Raw genomic sequence first — 22,079 nt, forward strand, 5'->3', positions numbered from 1 at the left:
CAAAAATTGCTCATCAAGTAAATATTTAAGACGTGTATACAGTAAATCTCTGGAGTTTAGTAAAATCAAGACTCAGGGGCATGTGCAACAGCAATTCCTTACCCACTGCTGCCTTATAAAATTCAGGAAAATGGTAATAAATTGCGATGGCATTCAAAATTTTGGGGATAGTTTTACTTTGCTGTAAAGCTATCTGATTCTGTCATCTTTTTTTGGTCATGCTTTAGACAAATATGCTCAAATTAATTATCATTGTTCTAGTTTGCTGGTAGGTGTCCATTTTAAAGGAGCTAAAACTATTGCAAAATTTCTTGAGTTCATTGACTGCAAACTGTCACCTGATTGTACTGGAAAAAGCTTCAGGCTCTTAAAGCACATGTAACATGGCAATGTTTTGGTTCTAGCTTTGGCTGGTTGGGGTAATTTCACATAGGTAAAAATGATAATGGTACAAGACACGTTGACACCACTACTACACTTATAAAAAGAACATACAAATTCACAGTGACATTCCACACAGGGCTTGCACATAAGACACTCACAAATCTGAAGTCCGGTGCTGCGGGGAGCCGAGGACTCTTAACTCTCATGAAGTTCAATGTGAGTTGAGAGTGCTTGGTAGTTAGTGTGCTGGGGCCCTCAGCGAGGCTCTGCACAGCCCTGTCAGAGACAGGAGTAATTTCCCCTTTCCAATGTGTGTGTTTCTAATGGCTAGATTAGTACAATTGCCTGATAATCACGACTAATAGAAATGGCTTTCTGCTACTGAAGTGCTCTTTCTGGAAGTTAATAAAGCTCATTCAACATCGCCTACAGTTTTACAACACGCCATAATGGAATAATGTAATGAGTACAATGTGAGTACTGTACAAAAGCCGGTGTAAAGTTAAAAATGGATCTAGGGTAGTGCTGCTGTTGAATATGAGCAGTGCAAGGTATGAATTACCTCCTTGAGATGGATACAGGAGTTAATCTGTGAACAATGCAGCCCAGCTCACATTCAAATTTGCTCCCTTTTTTCCCCAGATTTGCTTCCCATCCTTTTCTTCCACTTGTTTTATATGTGTTCATCCTTGTTAATTCCATAAAGGTGATTGTGCTTTTAATTTACACCTTCCAGTTTCCAACTGGAATTTGGTTATTAAAGGGGTTATAAAACCTTCTGTAACAATGTGATAAAAGGACACAGCAGGAAACGAACTCTACTTAAAAATTGTAGCATGAATCCCAAGTCAATTCGAAAATTCTAGGAATGTGTAGCCCTGTAACTTGTCAGATATGTCTCCTGCCATTGTTGGAACATCCAAACAATTCAGTGATAATTTTACATTGTTTTCACTACGTGCAAACAGAGGAGTATTAAATTTCATTATTCTGGGATCCATCCATGTTTTGTATGCCCAGTATGACAGGTTTGTTAGAACAGCACATTAACTGTATGTGAAAAGCCTCTAGTCCCTTCTTCTTTCCCTGCATGAGTAAGACAAACTTGTATTTAGGGAGAAAATGGCTTTGTCTACCTGTAAATGAAGATCTCCTGAAACACAGACTCCTAAGAGGTTGATGGCAATCAGTTATGCCAAACCCTCATTACAGTAGTGGCATTTTCACCAACCGTGTGGCGGATTTTGCAATTAACACACAAAGAATTATTCCTTTCTTGTGTAACAACATTTTAATGTCAGTAAAAAGTGGTTTTATAGTTCAAGATTACAAATAAAAAAATATTTCATTGTGACCCTTTTGCCATGTTCCCTCAGGCAAGTCTTCAAATTCTAGGAAAGAAACACAAGGTGGATGGATGCTCGCTCTGCGGAAAGCTGAGGGACTCCCTCCCCACTCTGCACTTGCCAGATGTTTTGAATGGAAGATTTTACTCCAAGTAAAGCCCGATGAGTTACTCTCTCTCCCATGGCAGGTAAAACCACAGGGGCTTTTACCACCACCAGATCCTTTCAAGCTGAACCAGCTGGAAGGGCACGGAAGGGCACTGAAAGGAACGAGTCAAGCACCTCTCTAGCTACCGGACTGCATCAAAAAGGCACAACATAAGCAATGGTAAAGTCAGTAAACAAAATTTTACTGTAATATTTTGTAACACAGATACTGTATTTCTCTTTGAAGTGTAAAGCTACTGTCTTACACAAGAAAGATGGACAGACCCTTTTCCAAGACTAATATGGATACAATAAATATGGAGTTTTACATACTAGATCTGTACACAGAAACTTTGTCCCACAGCCATAAAAATTTACATTTAGCAGTGCAACATATAATTTAATCCTTTATTTATCTGACATAGGATGTTTACTTACTAAACACAAGCAACTACCTGGTTTTAATATACATATTTTATATATATATATTTTATATATATATATTCAACAATCTGTACAGGTTTCTAAACATAAAACTCCAAAAAGGCACAATCGTCTATACAACATGTACAAAAATGGCTGGAGCTGACAAGAAACAACAATTATTGGTCAAGAGTTCATGATTGCACGAAGATTAGTAATGGGTTTGTGTCAGAAAAATGTGCTTTAAGGAAAGGAAGGTTTGCAAAGAAACCTGCAAGTGTTATAAAAAAACCCCAAAAAACTCTAAAAATAAAAACACAATGAAAACCGAAAACTAGGTTGCTATTACAAGTCTATCCTCATCGTCACTGCTGCCATCGCTAAACTGCACCGTGTTTCGCCGCTGGGGCGGGGCGGCCGGCCTGGGTACCTGTCTGTCCGGGGTGACAGTTCGGTGGATTGGGGACTTGCTTAACATGTTGGGATTCGCCTTGGAGCGGGGCTCTGCCGGGGCAGCCCTCTTCACCTGGAGGGCAGGGAGGTCACGCTTTGGCTTGCTGGGGTTGGCGAGGTCAGTCTTTTCAGGATCAGCTTTCCCGGGACCAGCGGCGTTGGTCAGCGGGCTGGGCTCAGGATGGCTCTTCCCGCCATACCGCTGGCCACCAGCCACCGCCTGAGGAGAAGCATCCCGGCCGGCCTCGGCTGTAGGGAAGCCGACAGGAGCAGGCTCCAGCTGGACCTCGCTGGCTTTGGAGCCCGCGGTGGGTGCCTCGGAGGCTCCGTGCCCCTCAGTGCTGGCGGGGCTGACAGAGGGGATGAGGGTCGGCAGGGCGATGTTCAGGATCTGCAGGCCGGGAAGGGGTCCCTGTGGGCTGGGGTTGGTGCCCTGCGGGGCTGCGCCAGCCGTCAGCACCTGGAGGCCCACGGCATTGAGGGTAATTCCTGGAGGGCGCATCTGCGGGGCGATATTGGTGTTTGCCAGGCCCAGGATGTTCACTGTCTCCATGCCCAGCGGCGGCAGAGGCTGCAGGTTGGGCGTGCCGAGCCCCTGAATGCCTGGCATGCTCACCTGGCCAATGGGAATGCACGGCACCACGCTGTTCACCTCGGCGACTCCCACGGGATTCGCGGTGGTGCCGGGGGCCGTGCCGCCTGTCTCGCCAAGGGCGCTGGTAGTTCTGTGAATCACGCTCACAGCTGGGATAGTGAGCTGCACCGGCCCCGCCTGGATGGGAACAAAGGTGGAGTAGGTGGCCAGGCCAGCAGGGACCACCTGGATGCCCCCGACAGGCACCATGCCGTAGGGAGCCTTGGCTTGCCGCTGTGAGTGAAGGGGCAGGTGGCTGAAGAGGTGAGTCTGGGGAGCTCTCGGCTCGGCAGCCAGCTTCTCCTCCGGGATTTCGCTGTAGGGTGATGGCGCTGTCGGTGTCGGCATGCTGTGGTCTGCCAGCGAGGATGGGGAGCTGATGGAGGGTGTGCTCTGGGAGAGAACAACACAGGACTGTTAATGTGGCAGCCACCGCTGCCCTTCGGTGACATGAAAACACGAGGGAGCTGGGAGTGCTTCCCATGCCCCTTTTTCAGAAAGAACAGCAACAAAATGGTTCATAGTATATAGTGCTCAGCTTAAACAATGAACTGATTTCCTTCCTTTCTTTTTCCACCTCCTTCCTCATCCACTAATTGCATTTTCCTCTCCTAATTATCCTTGCTTAATTTCTCTCAAACACTCGTGCTCAAAAACATTGCTGAATATCTTTTGCACGTGTGTTTTAAGTGGCGAGAAGGCTTTGGAGACCTGTTTTATGTGGAAATCACCTCAGGCAAGAAGGTTAAATAAGCATAAGCTGGCTTTTTTGATGCACTGTGTTCATCTCCTGAAGGCATTACAGCCTCCAGCAGCCAGAGGCAGCATCATGGCACATTTGTCATAGGTGCTTCTAGTGTGATAGACAGGGTATGCAATGACAGGAGATGGCTGACAACTACAGCTCCTGAAGAGGTGGAAGTGATGGGTGGATACTGGAGGGAGATGTGGGATTCACATCCCATTGCTGCCTCAGCTCATTGTGGTGCACACACCTGGATTGATAATCCTATTTTTATCCTCCCTTTTCTCCTACAGCCTGTTACTGACCAAGGCTTGCAACTCCTTTCCTGGAACCTCCTAAAACGAGTAGTCTGAAAGTACAATTGCAATCTCATGGTTATCTTTTCCTTTTTGGCACATTGATCACACACATGCACTGGTGCAACATTACTTAGCTTTTTACAGTCCTAACTCTCAAAAATTCCCTAGAGCAGGCAAAAACCTCAAAATCAGAGAGCAATGCTTTTGAAATCTGCTTGTTCAAAATGTATTAGCAAAGGAAGAATATGATTAACTGGCTATGCAGTGCCATCCTGTCTAAATGAGAAGATGGGTGTGAGAAAGAAATCAACATCTTTCTCAGAACTGACACCTCACAAGACATCCTGATAAACTGCTATGGATGCTTTCAAAGGAATGTAGAACAGCCTTCCTGGGCTATGAGGAAGGCTGTTATACATCCTTTTCTCAATTGCAAGATCTGGGATCCACAGTCATTCGCAACAGGAACAGACTGCAGATTAACCACTGGAGACACAAGGCTGATGCTTCTTTTGGTCTAGGAAAGGAAAAGAAAATCTGGAAAGGAATTGCTTCCTCGTATTACTTACATGCCTTCCTTTTTTTTTAATATATTAATGTAGACAATTATATATTATGTAGACAATTAAAGCTATATAAATGAATACCATTCAACATTTTTAATTGCATGAATATTTACTTGAGGCTTCAGTGGTTCTATTTAATGAGGGAGTACACTCAGTTAAATGTCCTTCTGGTATCCACTGGCAACAATGGAACCTAAACTCCAAATACTAGGACCCTTCCCATTTTATGGCAGGCATATACAGTGATCAGAGATCATTTTATTCTCTGTCACACTACAAACTCGCTGCAATTAACATTTGCCATATGAACTCACAGTTCCTACAAGCAGGGATGAACATGCGTCAAACAATACAATGCAGCAATAATTTTTACTGTTTCTCCAGTTGTCAACAGTTTGCTATCTTAAACTGTGTAAAAAATAAATCTAGTAGTGTAAATTTTCAAAGGAAAAAACCAAGCCACTAAGTACTTAAAACAGATTGAAATTTTTACTTTTTATGCTTTTGAAAATTTTCTGCTACTTTTTTTCAGTAACTGCATGCAGCTAGGTTTAGGCTTGGACTCGATGATCTCAAGCTTTTTTTCCAACCTAGAGGATTAATTGGTTCTATATAATATTTCTAAATATTGCATTCATCATGGAGAAGGCAGTGCTTTTATTAACCCTTTAATTAAACTATTGTGCATCTCATTTTTTTGAGCATTGCTCTGGAAAGCTCAAATACCTTCATGGTCTGTAGCAAGAACTAAAAATTACAAAAACTGTCTTTAGGGTCAGTCTAGTAAGTGACTTGTACCACCCCCATCACAGTCCATTAAAGCCATTGCTGAATTGGAAAAGGCTCAGCACGTGCCATTTCTCTCTGTGATTTCATGGGCACAGTTTTAAAAAACATTTGCCAAAATTACTGAATGCTCCCACAGACCTGCATACAGACTGACCTCATCTTTCTGCACACTGCTTTGAAAATCCACACGTCTAACACATGCATGGGCAAAATACATCCTTTTCTGATTAAAATCTTCTTTCAGCTTGGACAAAAGCTGAGAGCACTGGGAACTCAGGTCTCAGTCCTGTGTTCATCTCTCCTTTTGTTATTGTGCAAGGGCAATCTCCTAGTTTCCTTGAACATCTGGTGCTCTTTCTAATTCTACCATTAAGCATATCTGAAGGATAGATAAACAATTGCACCATTTTTTTTTTAGTGATAAGGCAAAAAACTTTGGGACTAGATTAATTTCCCTTTGGAATTACCAATGATTGTATCATCATATTTCAGAATGAAATGATTGCTGAATTCTACCACTTTCTCCTGAAAACATAACCACCACCATATTTGTTATTTCCTTCTGATTTGGAATACAATCTACCAGCTCCAAAAATCAGCTGAAATGACCATATTACAATTAAACTTTTCAGGAAGAACACAATCAAATTTAAGAATTTGAAAAGCAACGCTCCTACAACATCCTTGTGTCTACAGTCCTATATATTGTGCCTGGACTAATTTTAACTCTTCTGAAAGACTCATCACCAAGAATTCTAAGAATAAAGGGAAAGGCAAACATTTTATTCTTTGAAAAATCTCCAAGAAGATCTTTTTAGAAGGAGGACTTAAAATCCCACTCTTTCCCTGGTTTCAGACACTCCTACCTTCGTAAGAGCTGCAGTTGATATTAAGGAGTGGCCCAAGGCTGTATGTGGATCAGGGTAATCCACAGACATCTGGCAACGTGGAGATGCAGGAGCAATGTCTGTTAGTGCCGTATCAGCACCGCAGGGACCCACTCCTCTCTCCTGGGCTTTGTCCTCATGTGCTTCCTGATGGGTGGACTCTGCTGGCGACCTGGAGGTCCTGCTGACCGACTGCACTGTGCTAAGGACAGTCATCTTGGTCAGCAGTGCTTTTGGGAGACCATCCATGGAGTCCGTGTGAGCCCCGGTGAAGCAGTCTGGAAGCCTGATGTCATCGTCGGTGCTGGCGGCATCCTGCAGGCTGTGGCGAGAGGGCTGGTGCTGGGGGCTGGCTGTCACCGAGGGTGTTGTGGATAGCACTGACTCAGCCTGGCTGTCTTCATCATCGTCCTCGTTGTCATTTTCATCTTCATCGCCACCATCAGACTCCTCCACGTCGTATCCTGACCGGTCATAGCCAAATCTTTGCTTCTCACCTGCAAAAGTGGAAGGAGAAGTTAAGACAATGAAGGCCCTGGGCTGACTTGGGAAGGAAGCAGGAGAGAACAACTAAAACCACCAAAAAAACACATGGCATATGTATTTTCCACTCACACCCCACTGCAGCAAAGCAACAGGGTAGAGTTAAATTTTGCTTTTTATTTTCCAGCTTACATATTTAACTGCACAGCTACATAATCTTTCATCTTCTGCTTCTATGTTGTTTTTAACCCTCTGGATTTGGCTGTTTTCCTTCATGCCACTTGTAACCATTTGCTCAAAGTCACCCTTCACTCTTCTGCTTGGGGAGCATTGAGCAGATTCCTGGTTCATTAGGTTCCCAGTGCTGTCATGAGGGGCTGGTCTGTCAACCTTAGAAGTGGGATATTTTCTGGCTGGCTCTGACTCATAAGTGGGTGTCCTTGTACCTAATATGAATCATGGCTGCAAAGGTTTTTGAAGGATGCAAACAGAAAGACTGGAGGCTGTTAGTCAAGAATCTTTTCTCGTTAACAGGCAAAGGAGACCAAAATTAGACCCTAGTAGATTTCTTCACTTCACTAATGTTTTGAAGGGTTTATTAAAAAATTACCTGAGATGTCCTAGGAGCCAAGAAAGCATTAATTGTATCAAAACTTACCTATGAATCTTTCTTTGCATAAAGAAGCCCTCCTTACAGCCAAACCTCTGTCTAGGGGTAAATTTCTCTACAAAATACAGTTAAACTGCAGCTTTTCACCTTCTTTTGTATCTATCTTGGAAAGAGTGTTGTCTTTAGTAAAGCGACAGAAAATCCCATCTGCTATGTCTGATTCCAAGCCAGACTGTCTGGGACCATTTTATAAAAGACAAAATGCTTTGAATACATTAATATTTTGTATTTGATTAAAGGTCTGCCTCTTGAGCTGTCCAAAAAAACATATCTGCATAAAAATAATTTGGCTCTGTAAAACCAAAGATGTCTGGTTAGATAAAATCTCAGAGATACTGTTCTAGGGGACAGCATCTTACTTACTTACACAGCAACTTACCATTAAAATGAACAATTCTGAAAAAATCAGACCCTTAAAAGAATTTGAATATACTGCCTATACTTTAGGCTGCTAAGTTACCAAAACCAAAACAAACATTTAGAACTCCAGATGAAATAAATGGGTTCAACTGAGCTAGCTTTCAGTAAGTTACCCACCATCATAAGCCTTTATGGTTTCAAATGAGCAATGCAATTGCTTCTTTGGAAATATCCCTCTGTAATGACTTTCCCCCTCTTTGCCTACACAATAATTTGTACATTAGCTAAATATGGAAACTAGATTTCTTACATTTACTACAGCAGATGTGAACAGGTCAGACATGTTATTAAAAATACCCCAAATCCTCCAGGTCATTGGAATGATCCTAACAAAAATATTTATCAGAATTTTAAATAGTTTTAATTTATAATTCTCATCCACAGACAAAGCTGTTAAAAATAGAAAATACATTTTAGTGGAAAAATTAATTCATTAACTTCCATTCCAAAATTATGGCAAGTATGATTGTTAAAGATATTATTAACAACAACATGTGCACTGACTAAATGTTTTTGGTATTTTTTTCTCTATAATTCTGTCATTTCCATTCTTCATATAAACAGTGTTTTTTCAGTAACTTGCAAAGCAAGCATATCTAACATGTTAGAAAATCTACATCTGTTTGATTTCTGAATGGAAACAACTACCTCTGCCTTCAATACCAAAGACAAGCGAGGAGGGTCCCAGTGCCCTGAGCTGGAGGACCATGGCTGTGAGAATGATAAACTCCCAGTTGACTCTGAAGTTGTGTGGGAACTGCTACTCCAGCTGGACACCTAAAGTCTATGGGGTCTGATGGGATTCATCTGAGAATACTTAAAGAGCTGCTGATGTCATTGCAAGGCCTCTCTTGATTTTTGAGTGGTCCTGGGAATCTGGAGAGGTCCTTGCTGACTGGAAGCTGGCTAACGTTGCCCCAGTTTTCAAGAAGGGCAAGAAAGAGGACCCCAGAAACTATTGACCAGTCAGTCTCATTTCTGTGCCTGGTAAAGTTATGGAGAGGATTATCCCAGGAGGTATTGAAAAACATCTGGAGGACAACACAGCCGTTGGTCACAGCCAGCATGGCTTCATGGGAGGAGAGTCCTGCTTATCAAACCTGATTTCCCTTGTATGACAAGGTAATCCATGCAGTTGACCAAGGGAAGCCAGCTGATGTAACCTTTCTGGATTTCAGTAAAGATTTTGATAGTGTCTCTCACAGAATCCTCCTGGATAAAATGTCCAGCTCACAGCTGGATAAACAACACATCATGTGATGGGTGAACAAATGGCTCACAGGTCAGGCTCAAATGGTTACAGTGAATCAGGTGACATTAGACTTGTAACCTGTCGCTAGTGGGGTGGGGTTCCACAGGGCCCCATTCTCAGCCCTGTGCTCTTCAAAATCTTCATTAATGACTTGGACACAGGACTGGAAGGGACACTGAGCAAAAACTGATACAAAACTAGGAGGAGTTGTTGACTCCCTCGAAGGCAGAGAGGCCCTGCAGAGAGACCGTGACAGATTAGAGATGAGCAATCCCCAGCTGTATGAAATTCAACATGAGAAAGTGCTGGATCCTGCACCTTGGACGGAACAACGCTGGATGTACAGACAGACTGGGGAATGAGAGGCTGGAAAGCAGCCCCATGGAAAGGGACCTGGGGGTCCTGGTCAGTGGCAAGCTAAACATGAGCCAGCAGTGCCCTGGCAGCCAGGAGGGCCAATCCTGTCCTGGGGGGCATCAGGCACAGCATGGCCAGGCAGGCAAGGGAGGGGATTGTCCTGCTCTGCTCTCAGCTGGGGCAGCCTCACCTCCAGTGCTGGGGGCAGTTTTGGGAGGCAAAATATGAAAAAGATATCAAGCTGATAGCATCCAAAGGAGGGTAACAAAGATGGTGAAGGGCCTTGAGGGCAAGCCTTACAGGGAGAGACTGAGGTCACTTGGTCTGTTCAGACTGGAGAAAAGGAGACTGAGGGGAGACTTCATCACAGGCTACAACTTCCTTGTGAGGAGAAGAGGAGGGACAGACACTTCCCTCTGGTGACCAGTGACAGGACCCAAGGGAATGGCCTGAAGTTGTGTCAGGGAAGGGACAGGTTGGATATTAGAAAAAGGTTCTTCACCCAAAGGGTGGCTGGGCACTGGAACAGGCTCCCCAAGGAAGTGGTCACAGGACCAAACCTAAAAGAGTTCAAGAAGCATTTGGACAGTGCTCTCGGCCACATGGTGAGACTCTTGGGGATGGTGCTGTGCAGGGCTAAGAGCTGGACTGCAATGATCCTTGTGGGTCACTTCAACTCAGAATATTCTGTGATTTCCTCAATGCCTCTGTAACAGATATTGAAGACTTCTCCATGTGTCACATCTAAAGGGTGGCCTACAGCTTTCTTGCAACGCTTTAAATAATGCAGGGCACATTGCAAAGTCTTGGAATTCACTCTGGACTCGCTCTTAAATTCATTCTCTTTACCAATGTCACATAACTATTCTCTATGAAATCCTACTGATTCTTGCTTTTTTTCTCCCTCTCTCCACATGAATCACATTTTCTATTAAAGCTGATGTCAATCATGAATGGTTGTTTCTACTGGCAGGAGGAATTACCTGAAGTGATTAGACTGACTTGATGCATTTGTAAAGCAAGGAAAACATATGTGCAAACAATGATTTAGAAGAAACCATCTTCTTTCACATCAACATTTTAAAATGCTACCGGATTTACCAGCAGATGCTGCTTATGAAGGAATTTTCTGCATACATCCCAGCTTTCTACAACAAAGCCATGGAAAGAGAAAGGGAAACTGTGTTTGGAACACAGATTCCTTACATGCAGGACTCCATGGGATATCATTTCCCTCTATTGTTTCCCTGTTTACCTCCACCCTTTGTGCATTTGCCAGCTTCTATTTGAGTGTGGTTTTACCTGGAGCCAGAGCCTGCAGTGTAGGCGAGGTGACAGCGATGAATGTGGTTCCCTTACTCCCACACTGCTTTGCAACATCAGATGAGTAAAAAATAAGATTCCTGACTTGCTTGTTCTGGCAATGCACAAAGGAATGCTTTGCTCTGGCTTTTATACCTGAGTGCACATTTGCTGAAACAAGAGGTGCGCAGGCTTTCCCAATCAGTGATCCCACTAAGCATTGCTGTGAAGTTCAAGAGGACCTGATGCTGAAGTTTTAAAAGACCCAGGCAGGGTTATGGGTCTCCTCTGAAGGAGGCATCAGGCTGAGGCTGTGACCATTCTTTGTGGTGGAAGATTCTCTTCCAAGCAGTGTCTTTTTAACTAAGCAGTATTGGCTCCAATCCCATTCTGGTAATTGTACCCTGCCTACTAAAGTTCCTTGGCAGTTTTAATTGGGGAAAGATTAATTCTTTGCTTCCTATCTTGAACTATGCACAATTATAACCATATGCTTATGTAGCTTATATATATACACACACATACATATAACTAAAACTGACTCAATTTCCAGTGGGAACAAAATTACTTCTGTGTTTAACTTTGTATGAGGTTGTAAAATGGTGTACGGTATTTTCAAATGAAGGATGTATCATAAATTTAAAGGCTCCTAACATATGGAGAAATGGCTTTCAGCATGAAAGTTCAGTTTCTTTTTTAAAAAAGAAAACAGGAAAAAGTATCACACTATTAAGTGAAGGCTTATGAAAGCTACTTCTCTTTCAAATTTGTAACTCAACTCTCCCCATTTTAACAGACAAACTGTTCAAGAGAGCCTCAATGTTTTACAAAGAGTCTTTTTGGAAGAGTAGGTGATGCCTTTCATCCTCTGTCAACTGCTGCAATCTTTTAAATTCTTAGAAAGACTCTTTCTTCTTCCTGGACTTCACATGAGTAAGTGAATTTTACAGACCTGAACTCTGCAGAAATTAGGAACAGCTGGAAGTAAAGGCTTAACAGAAACATGGACATAACTTTTGACTGAGGATTTTGTTCACATGCCAGCTACAATTATTTTTAAGAAAACGGAAGTTTTTATCCTGCGTATTGAAGTGTCCACAAATCATAGGCAAAAATACCTTAGTCCTTCATTTATTCCAGTCCTCAGCTGGTCAGCTCTGTACCATGTTTGTGGTGTTGGTGTTAAGCTTCTTGGACAAGGCTCTGTTATAGTGACATTTTACCCCAGAGCAGAAAAGAAAGAACTCCAAGTTCTTTAGCACAATAGCATTAGCTGGAATTATCAGCATCCTAACATGTCCATTTGTGAAGTGCCTGCGGCTAGTAAGTCCACATACTGCTATTTCCATAGTTAGGATGCTATGAATCGGGTAATTGAAACATATGTCTCCTTATGTACTTTGACTTTTAATTTTATTAGAAGTTTTTCCTATAGGAATCCTTACAGTACACGGTTTTAACAACAGCCATCTAATTATCATCATACTGCAAAGTACTAAAATAAAGGTTCTTCAGAACCTCAACTTACAGTTTTTAATTTTAATTGCAGTATTATTGCCACATGACCTGACTTACTGAGGACCTGCTACAGATACAGCAATTTCTGCACCAAATCCAGTGATGAAGTTCAAAAGCTTGTAACTTTGTCACATTTAGTTACAACTTAATCATATTTAAGTAGATTGTCACATAAAGAGAAAAATGTTCATTTTCATTCTTTCAGTGGCAGGAAGACAAGAACAGCTTGAAAATACAAGGCTGGACTGCTCAGTTTTACAGATTCCTAAGGAAATGTGCAGTTATGTAGATAACTATATGACTGCCATTAGCTCTACTTATGCAGACTTTACTAAGTATCTATTCACTATCTATTAGTATCTAAATCTAAATTTATTACATGTATTGGCTTTTAGCACCTGAGTAATACAAAGCAGTGTTCATTGTCTCAAGTTCTGGAAGTATCTTCAGTTATGGATTGGCATTTACATAAAAGCATTTAAAAATAAAGCATCCATTCTGTATTTTATATATTCTCCATCAAACTCAAGAAAAAATGGCAAGAGTCTCAAGACTATGGCAAGAAAGGCAGAAGTATTTTTCAGCATGTCATAATATGATCATAAATCAGAAAGTGAGGTCTGTGTGTCATAATTCACTCTATTCTTCTAAACAATTACAACTTAGACTTGCCTTTCACCCGTTGTATTAGACTTGCAACAGATCCTTCCACAGCCATCCACACGAATTTAAAGGGCAGTAAAAAAGATATGATTAAACAATGCCAGCATCTGTACCCAACCCTGCTGTCCTCCTGTCATTCTAGGCCTGTTCATAGGCATCAATTATTGGATTTCAGTCTTGCTTCAGCTACTGTCCACTGCTCTACAGGACTCACAGTGACATCTACTGGGTTAACTTCAGACTGGTGATCACCAGGGCTCCTCAGAAACGAGAAGAAGAAAATCTGTGGGTTTTTGACTTTCATTCCTAAGATAACAGAAAGTAATGAAGTGAAAGTACACCAAAAAGTAAGAGCATCTTCTCTGCTTGAAGAGATTATTTACACCTAAACCTTCTTAAGTAATTTGTATATTGTAAATCAAACCTAGCACAAGGTAGTCTAGTGTCAGGCTGTGGGTGTAGGGCTTCAGCATGCCTAATGTACATCTAGTTGAAAAACAGACACTGATATTAACAAAAAAAAAAATTAAATAATTATTGTAAACTACACAGAACCAGCCTTCCATTCTCTTTGTAAAAGGAGGATATTATTGCAAGGCTTTTCATTTATTTTCACTTCTTAAATGCAGATTCAGTGAAAATAGACTGAGTCATGATTAAGCTAGTGAAGAGCCATTGAAACTGACTTAAAATCTATTGTAAATAACATATAGCTAATTAGCTTAGAACTGTGGCAATAATACTGCAGAAAATGAAAGTATTTTCTTAATATGCATGTGTGTAAATATCTATAAACATGTATCTGAAACTGACAATTATGTATTTTTACTGGTAAAAATAATGAAAATTTTTGGATAGAATTTCTGCAGAGAAACCCCTTAAATGTTCTGCCCATCTACTGATTTCATTATCAAGAAATTCTCTTGTGCAAGTTTACTCAGACATACCATACCATTCATACTTTAGCTTATTACAAGTTCAAAGTTTTTAACTGTTGTAATTTGAACACATATTATTGGTTTTTTTTAAGACTAGATAGCAAAATGTTGTGTGAGCGTGTGAGCAGGGCCAAAGAGGATATCCCCAGTTGCAGTCTGTCACACTAAACAGTTCACCTCCTCTGACAATTTAATTCAGATATTAACATTCCTCACATTGTAACCCTGTATTTTGGTGACAAGAACATTCCACAGAACAGAAGATGAAAGATAAATGGATGAGGGAATCGTTTTGAATACAAAAACCCAGGCCAGAAAGCATTTACTAATACCCAAATGATGACAAGTCCAAATACAAAGAATGCTATGTTAAAAGCTCTGATCACATACAGTCTCAGACAGCTAGAGAGCATCTTTCTTTTTTCCTGAGACACCACAGCACAACAAAATTTCAGCTTCTCAGATTACTGAAAAAACAGACTCTGTGTGTGTGTGCCTGCCTGTGCTCAGGATTGTGCATGAGTTTGCTCTCCTGGTTCAGTTTGCATCCATTTAATCTATACTGCTGTCGGTCACAGCTGGCTCCTCATATGAATCTAAAAAATTGTATATTCAAATAACTGTGATTACCCAGACTTTAAAAAAAAAGCTACAAAAGACTGGAACCAGCAAATTCCTTTTGTGGCTTTCTTAAATTTCTGGGTAAATTCTCTAATTCAAAGTGGAATTCTAGTGGAAGACATACAGCTTAGTTATTTTAAGCAAAGGTGCAGACATTTCTATTACCATAAGAATAATCAGTATTCCAAATGTTCAGATAATGAATTAGGTGGAGACTGACAGATAGACAGACAGACATCCTACAGGTCAGGAAACAGGCCAATTTCACACAGTCTTCAGGAAGAAGGTTTTTTTTTTCTGAGGTCATAATTATTTCTTATCAGATTTTCTGCACCTTCCTCTACTGCTTCTCACGTTGCTTTCCAGCTGAGGAAAGCGATGGGAATAGACAGATCACTCTCTAAGAGACAGAACATTTTAAACAACCAAACCCCAAACATTTAAGCATTTGAAGCCGTTGGTTTTTAAAACATCTGAAGGATATGTGTCACAGCTGTGCCAGTAATGCATGCCAGAGGGAGAAGGGGTGGAAGCATCAAAGATGTAACGCCACAAGTGCAGCTCAGTACCCACAGCCCTTTGTGGGTGACACACTGCTGCCAGGGCTGTCCCTGGAGCCCAGACCTGGCATGAGGGGTGCTGGCCCCAGTGTGAGCTCTGCTGCTCTGCCCTGGGGAAAGGGCAGCCAAAGAGGTGGTTGAAGCTGATTCAAACACTGCCTAAAATTAGCACGTTCAGGATTTCAGAGAGGGCAACTGACCCACACAACAAAAAACACACATGCAAATACATCACACTTTTTTCCCCCTCCTGATTCTGCCTTAAAAATAGGCTGACAAAAAAGATTCTGAATTATCATGAGAAAAACCTTCATGGTTGGCCCAGTGAGCAAACTGATGAAATCACATTTTTGAAGTGCAGGGTTGCTCGCTGAATTTCCATGGATAATTGTAAATGCCCTGTGCTCGGCAGCAACTGGAGAGGCTGGACTGGTTTGGCTGCAGCAAATGCACCTTTATCAGGGGTTTAATTATCCTGATTCTTGGATAGGTTTCTAGTGCTGAACTTTGTGCTGCACTGCTGGTTTTGCTATGGGTACCTGAGCCAGATCCTTTGGAAAAGGCAGGGTTTTATCACCAAGTTTTTTTTTGGTTTGGGGCTCCAGTTAAAGAAAGAAGTCCTACATCCTCTGTTTCGTGGAAAAAAAAATAGGCATTGCAGCCATAAAATTAAATTCCATTAAGAATTTCAAGGATTATGTAACAAATCCTGTATGTGTCTGTGCTTTTTTTTTTTTTTTCCAAAATAGAGTATTTCATTTATTAGGTAATTACTGTGCTGAGCAAAGAACATATTTCAGGGCATATATAATATACTTATGCTATGGTCAAACATGCCTGTACATGATATGTAAAAAGGGAAAGCCTCTCTCTTTCTCAATCAAATAGTCTTGAAGTCAGAGGAAAGCATTCTTTCAACAAATGTTTGAAGTGGCTTTATTTGACCCCATGTTACTGAAAATTCAGTTAAATTTGAAACATTTCCCATTGCATTATAATCACAAATGCAACTTTTAATGCATGCAATTGGGAATATCAATTTATCAATCAATAAAATGTTTTCAGTTTCTAGTAAGTGGAAATATCTGTTCACCTGTCGTTTAGCAGAACTCACAAAAATGTCAAATGCTAGAGAACACTGCTTAAAAAAGTGACAATTTTTCTGTCATATGAAGACTGAAAATATTAATAAAAATTGTTCCTCTGTAAGAAAAATACAGTAATTTGCCCTGCTGCTTATCTTCTGTCTTATTTATCTGGTACCTCAAATTGTGAAGGGAGACATATTTTTGCTTACAAAAAAGAGTACATTGAAGAAGGCCAAAAATTTCTACCTAGTGCACTACTGAATCACAGCAGCTGAGTCATATTCCCAGCATTATTTAGAATTAGATTCAAGATGATTCGCTTATTCTGCCAGTGGTTGTCATATGGAAGCAAGTGCATTCATTTTTCTTTTCCCTTATAGCTTAAATAAAGACCCCCCACTGCTATCTTTTCTCCAAGCCTCATCCACAATCTAATAAACTATTCCACTGGAGGGAGAAAAATACACCAAGGCAAGGCAACACGATTCATCTCCCCACAGAGGAATGCGAGGGAGGGAAAAATGCCATCACTGCACTGAGACATGCTGAGATTCCAAACGTCCTAATGCACAATCCTGCTCTCCATCTCACTGGCTCTGCTGCAGGCACACCTTTCTTATCATGACAAGCAAGTCACTCGTGAACCTGGTTTGGTTCCTCTCTGACTGTCCTTGATCTCATGTCCTCTTCAGTAGAATCTTCTTGGGATATGAGAAGTGCAGAATTCAAGTTTTTTAGCAAGTACATTCATTCTGAAAACATTCTCATCACTAATGAAGAAGTAGAACAAGTAAAGATGAATAATGTTTTTAATTTCTATATGTTCTCTATCTGCAGATTTATCCCAATTATTTGTGAAGGAGGACAGAATTCTATGCTGGAAGATGATTAACCTCCTTGCAAGGCACTCAGCAACATACTTGTGATTTGTGTGGCATGTTAATGATTTAATTTCCATGAAATATGCATCCCAAAACTTGGACCATTTCATGCACAACTATTTTCAAAGAAGCACTACACTTGACTGCATTTTTTCTAGGCAAACAGATGTTTTTCTGGTATTTTCAATCTTGTCATATTTATCTGTGAAAGTGATAAAGTTAAACTGCATAACACTTTGTGAAAAATTCAGCAGCAATTTATCCTTAGCATATGCTTGTCATTTCTTTCAGTGAAAGTTTTTCCAGTGTTTCTGGCTCCCTTGGACGAGCTCTTAAGATTTTTATCTCTGAATCTTTTCCCTGTGCAATAATTAAAAAGCTTTGGAAAATAAAGGGTAAGAAGCTGAGATTACAAAATAGACACAATAAAGAAGACTTTAATTTCTTACCAAATTCTTCTTCTCCATCCTGGTCATCTATTAAGCCTACTGAGACTCCCAAATCCATGCATTTCTTGCTATGTGCCTTTGACTTCATATGCTTTGTTAAGTTTCCTTAAGAAAAAAAACCCAAAAACATTATCTGCTCTGTGAGTATACAAATGTCTACAAATATATGCTCAACGTGTCCATCTTCTTCAGGTACATTTATAACAACCTTACAATTTGATTTCACACTTGCTAGAACCTTGTCCTTCAATGCAAGCTGTCAAGGGCTGCAGCAGATTCACTATCCTGAATGCCACCAACTGGCTGTCTACATTTAGGAAGTTTTTTATTGAGTAAAATAGAAGAGGATGGAAATTCTAAATTATTATGTATTTTGTACTGGTGTAAGAGATCCCTCCTTTGTTTATGGCAAAGTACAAAAAGGGGTGATTCAGTCTTCAAAGTCATGTTGACAGAAACCTATCATGTGAAACTGAAGCTCGTATCTTGCGGCTCTTCTAGTATTTGATGAATTCTATTTTTAGTGTAAACACTTTCAATGCCAACTTAAGCAAACATGTTAATTTTATTCAAAATCAGAGCATGAACATAATTGATCTGAATCTCAGAAGTGAATGTGCAGCTGAGAGGCCCACAGGCTGCTCTCCCCTTCTCCTTTAAAAAGAAAATACGGTAAATATCAAGAAATGGCTAAGATTTTATCTAAATGATAAAATGCATGTCACTAGAAGTAACTGCCCACCTTAAACTTCACAAAAAATTTTTCTTGGAGATATTTAAATAGGAAAAATTAAAGTGTAATGCTGACTCTTCTATGGTTATGGAGTACTTTACTTCTGCTTTGAAATGAAGGTGGTAACTCATCCCAAATGTTGAAATAATTGTTGTGAATATATTGACTCACAAATAGCAAATTTTCCAGTCTTTGCACACTTCATGAAGCTGCTAGCTACACTGTCCTGTCATGAAGAGTGGCTTACCAAACATCTAACACCCAACTGTGTGACCTGACTGCCAGCAGCAATGGCACAAGCCAGGCACAGCAAATGCAGAAGAGGATGTGAATACAAATATCTGCTATGACTGAAACCAGGGAGATATTTACATGGGCAGTACTTAATTACTTGAACTTGGCCAGCACCCCTCCTCTGCAAAAACCATAATGAGAATTTACTGGGTTTGCACTCCAGCATTTCATCTGGATGACCCAGCCTGTCAGGATGCAGTGATGAGTTTTGACACATCTGAAGCCTATTCATCCCACTTTGTGCAGCACTGCGTTATTTCTTGGAAGTTTTCCACCCAACCACTGTGTAGTCTCAAACCCACTAAAAACACAAATGTTCCTGAGGTTACAGCTTGGGGGAATTGTTGCTAAATCATGTTCAAAGCCAAGAAAAATGTTACTGCTTTTTTTTCCCTGAAATTATTTTGGCTGTGGACTTCTCCTGTCTGTTTCACTTGAGTCTTGGATGTTCTACTGTTTAATATATTGCCTGCATAAAGTGGGATACACTTAAGTATCTAAAGTTCTAAACAGGCTTTAAAAAGTAGACATCCAACTCTGGGTCTTAGAAGGTCAAGTGAAAAGCAAATCTTTGTCCTTCAAGAGTAAAAAAAAAATCATTTCAATATAGTAATTTATTAGAGGCCAAATTCTTTCCTAGAGCAATTGGTTGAATGCCAATATGAGTACAATATATGCCCATCTCCTACCTCCAAAAGACACTGTAAGGTATTTAAACTTCTGTGTCCCATCTCTATCCAGGATGAGCAGCTAACCATCTCACTTGTCTTCACCTAACCTTCATCATACTCCTATGATTTCCCTCTTCCACTCCAATTTCTCACCCACTGTGGCACACCAGACAGTTCATCCATATGAAGATGTGATCATATGAATAAATATACAGAATACAAAGGAAAAGCAGGAAATAAGTTACAAATATTTGAAGCATTAGATAATAAAATGCCACAGAGAGGGAACCTCTTTAGTGCATGAACAGTCAACTGAGAGAAGGAAAGAATTGTACTTTAAAGTAGAAAGAAAAAAAGGGAAAAACATACCCACTAAAGGTAATGTAGCCTTACCTTTAGTTTTGAAGGAAAAGTTGCAGTAATTACAGTGGTAAGGACGGACATCGGTGTGTGTGCGAATGTGCTTCTTCAGCATGCTGGGCTTCTTGCAACGTATTCCACACTCCTCACAGATATACTTCCCTCTCCCTCTCCCTCTCACATATACATAGTCTTCATTTGACTTGTACCTAGTAACAGTACCATGAGAGTAGGCAAAGAGTTGTAATGGAAAAATAAGTCCAGCTAGAAACCCTCATCTACCAGAGTTTTTAAAATAACACATTAGATGAAAATCCATGACTGACAAAACCAATCATGGTCTTTGTCTGCTCACTCCTGCATGTATTTGTTAAATTCATATCTATATTTATCACTAGCTAATCATAGACATGTTTAGGAATAGAAGCTAATCTTTTTAAATAAAGGTACTGTTGATAATAAGTATTTAAAGATTTCAAATTTCTTCTTAGCAACACAGGAACATATCTTTTAAAGGTATCAGTTCTTGGAAGCAAGTTTGAGCACCATGAGGGAGCTTTAAAAGAGCATCTTGGAGGCTCTGCCTTGTGCAGAAAAGGAGTAACATTAGTTTCAATGATGAGAAAGTCTTTAAAATTCCCTTTCAATGTCCTCTGGACTCAGCCTATAGGGACTGTCTCTAGATAGAAAAAGTCATTCGGATTCAATTATGCCCTTCATATTTCCACTCAAGGATGCCGAATGTTGTGTTAAGCTTTTGTGACCTGGTCCTTGAAATGTCTGCATCTGATCAGAGACACAACAATATTTTACCTGGGCAGCTGGTAATGATTTAACTGCTGGCCTAGACTAGATTCAAATTGGGAACCAGTAACTAAAGCCCTACAGCTGACCATTGAGACTAATCAAATGTGAACTATTTGTGTTACAAAATTTTACAGGTGTCACTGGCACTTTTCTATTTAAAAATCTGCTTTTCTATTTAAAAATCCATTTTTCTATTTAAAAATTTTATAAGATGTTGCACATAGTGCAACACTGTAGCTAAAGCAACAGATATTTACATCAGGCCGCAGATTTGAAGTATTATGGTGCAGGGAGGAGGGCTCTCAGTAAATATTTCCATGGCACTTTTCAAATCAGAGCTCTCCAGCCTGTGTATGCCACAGCAAGCTGCCAGACAGACATGACACTGCAGGCTGCTGCTTAGTCCCTGGACTATTTCCTCTCCAACTACAGTTATACAACCTTGCTGCAGAATAGGTATTATTTATCATGTAAGAGAAACATAGGAACAGAATTTACATCTCTGGCTGTATCTAGCTGCTCTTAGCACTCATTAATGCTCATTCCCTGGAAAAAAAAATGAATTGAACAGCCTACTGTTCTTTATTTTATTACCCCTTCTCATAACTCTCATGGCTCCATGCTACTGATGACTTTCCATTTTTCTTGGAAACATAAACCAACATCCACAGACCACAATATGGCAACCATTGTTTAAAATAAATCAATCAGGAAGCAACATCTCTGCAAAGTCTAGAATCTAGGAAAAAATATCTTCCCAATGATATCTAGTATACAAAGTACAATACTTGCCCTCCATCAAATATTTTAACTCTTCTTGGTACAGTTTTGATAAATGAGTTTTCTTTATCATGTTCAGTGCTCGATTCAGAGCTTTCCTTATTGCTGAATTCAGTTGGAGTCAATTTTTTCCTGTTAAATCCTCTCTGAAAGAAAATGAGATATGCTTATCATTAGTGTCTTTCATATGCTATTGAAACATTCAAGTTATGGTGAATAAAAGCATCATAAAAGCCACAATTCTAATAATTGGTTTTTAAAACTGTTAAGATATATGAAGCAAAAAATATCTTTTGCTAAACTTCTTCTCTATTATGCATTGTCTGTTTGTGGGCTGCTAAATCTATCCAGAGATTATGACCCTGTAGGAAACGAGGAATGTTTTGAGTCTGAAGCAGGACATTCCTTTTCCTTGTCCTGGGAAGATAAAGGTGATGCTTTTTAGCTCACAAATAGCCTTCAGAGAAAGATGTGTACAATCAAACTGAAGTGCTTCCTGAACAGCAGTACCTGGACCAACCTGTCTGCTGACCCAGGATACAGCAGCACCCCATGGCCT

The 22,079-nt window shown here is 40.4% G+C and overlaps 1 protein-coding gene across 5 annotated transcripts in view; it reads right to left on the reverse strand.

Moving 5' to 3' along the window:
• Positions 1-646: 646 nt before the first annotated feature.
• HIVEP1 (HIVEP zinc finger 1) overlaps positions 647-22,079 on the reverse strand; it is a 131,896-nt gene continuing 110,463 nt past the window's right edge. For 4 of the 5 annotated variants that reach the window (XM_030943325.1, XM_030943324.1, XM_030943326.1 and 1 more), the window contains exons 5-9: positions 21,533-21,666; positions 19,967-20,142; positions 17,876-17,980; positions 6,653-7,170; positions 2,635-3,780 (exon numbers count right to left, since the gene is read on the reverse strand). In XM_030943325.1, the coding sequence (XP_030799185.1) occupies positions 2,635-3,780; positions 6,653-7,170; positions 17,876-17,980; positions 19,967-20,142; positions 21,533-21,666 (2,079 nt within the window). Of the gene's footprint in view, positions 3,781-6,652; positions 7,171-17,875; positions 17,981-19,966; positions 20,143-21,532; positions 21,667-22,079 lie in introns of all 5 variants that reach the window. The other variant, XM_030943327.1, reaches the window with a different exon arrangement.

The sequence above is a fragment of the Camarhynchus parvulus genome, chromosome 2, assembly GCF_901933205.1.
Source record: "Camarhynchus parvulus chromosome 2, STF_HiC, whole genome shotgun sequence".
Taxonomy (NCBI): Eukaryota; Metazoa; Chordata; class Aves; order Passeriformes; family Thraupidae; genus Camarhynchus; species Camarhynchus parvulus.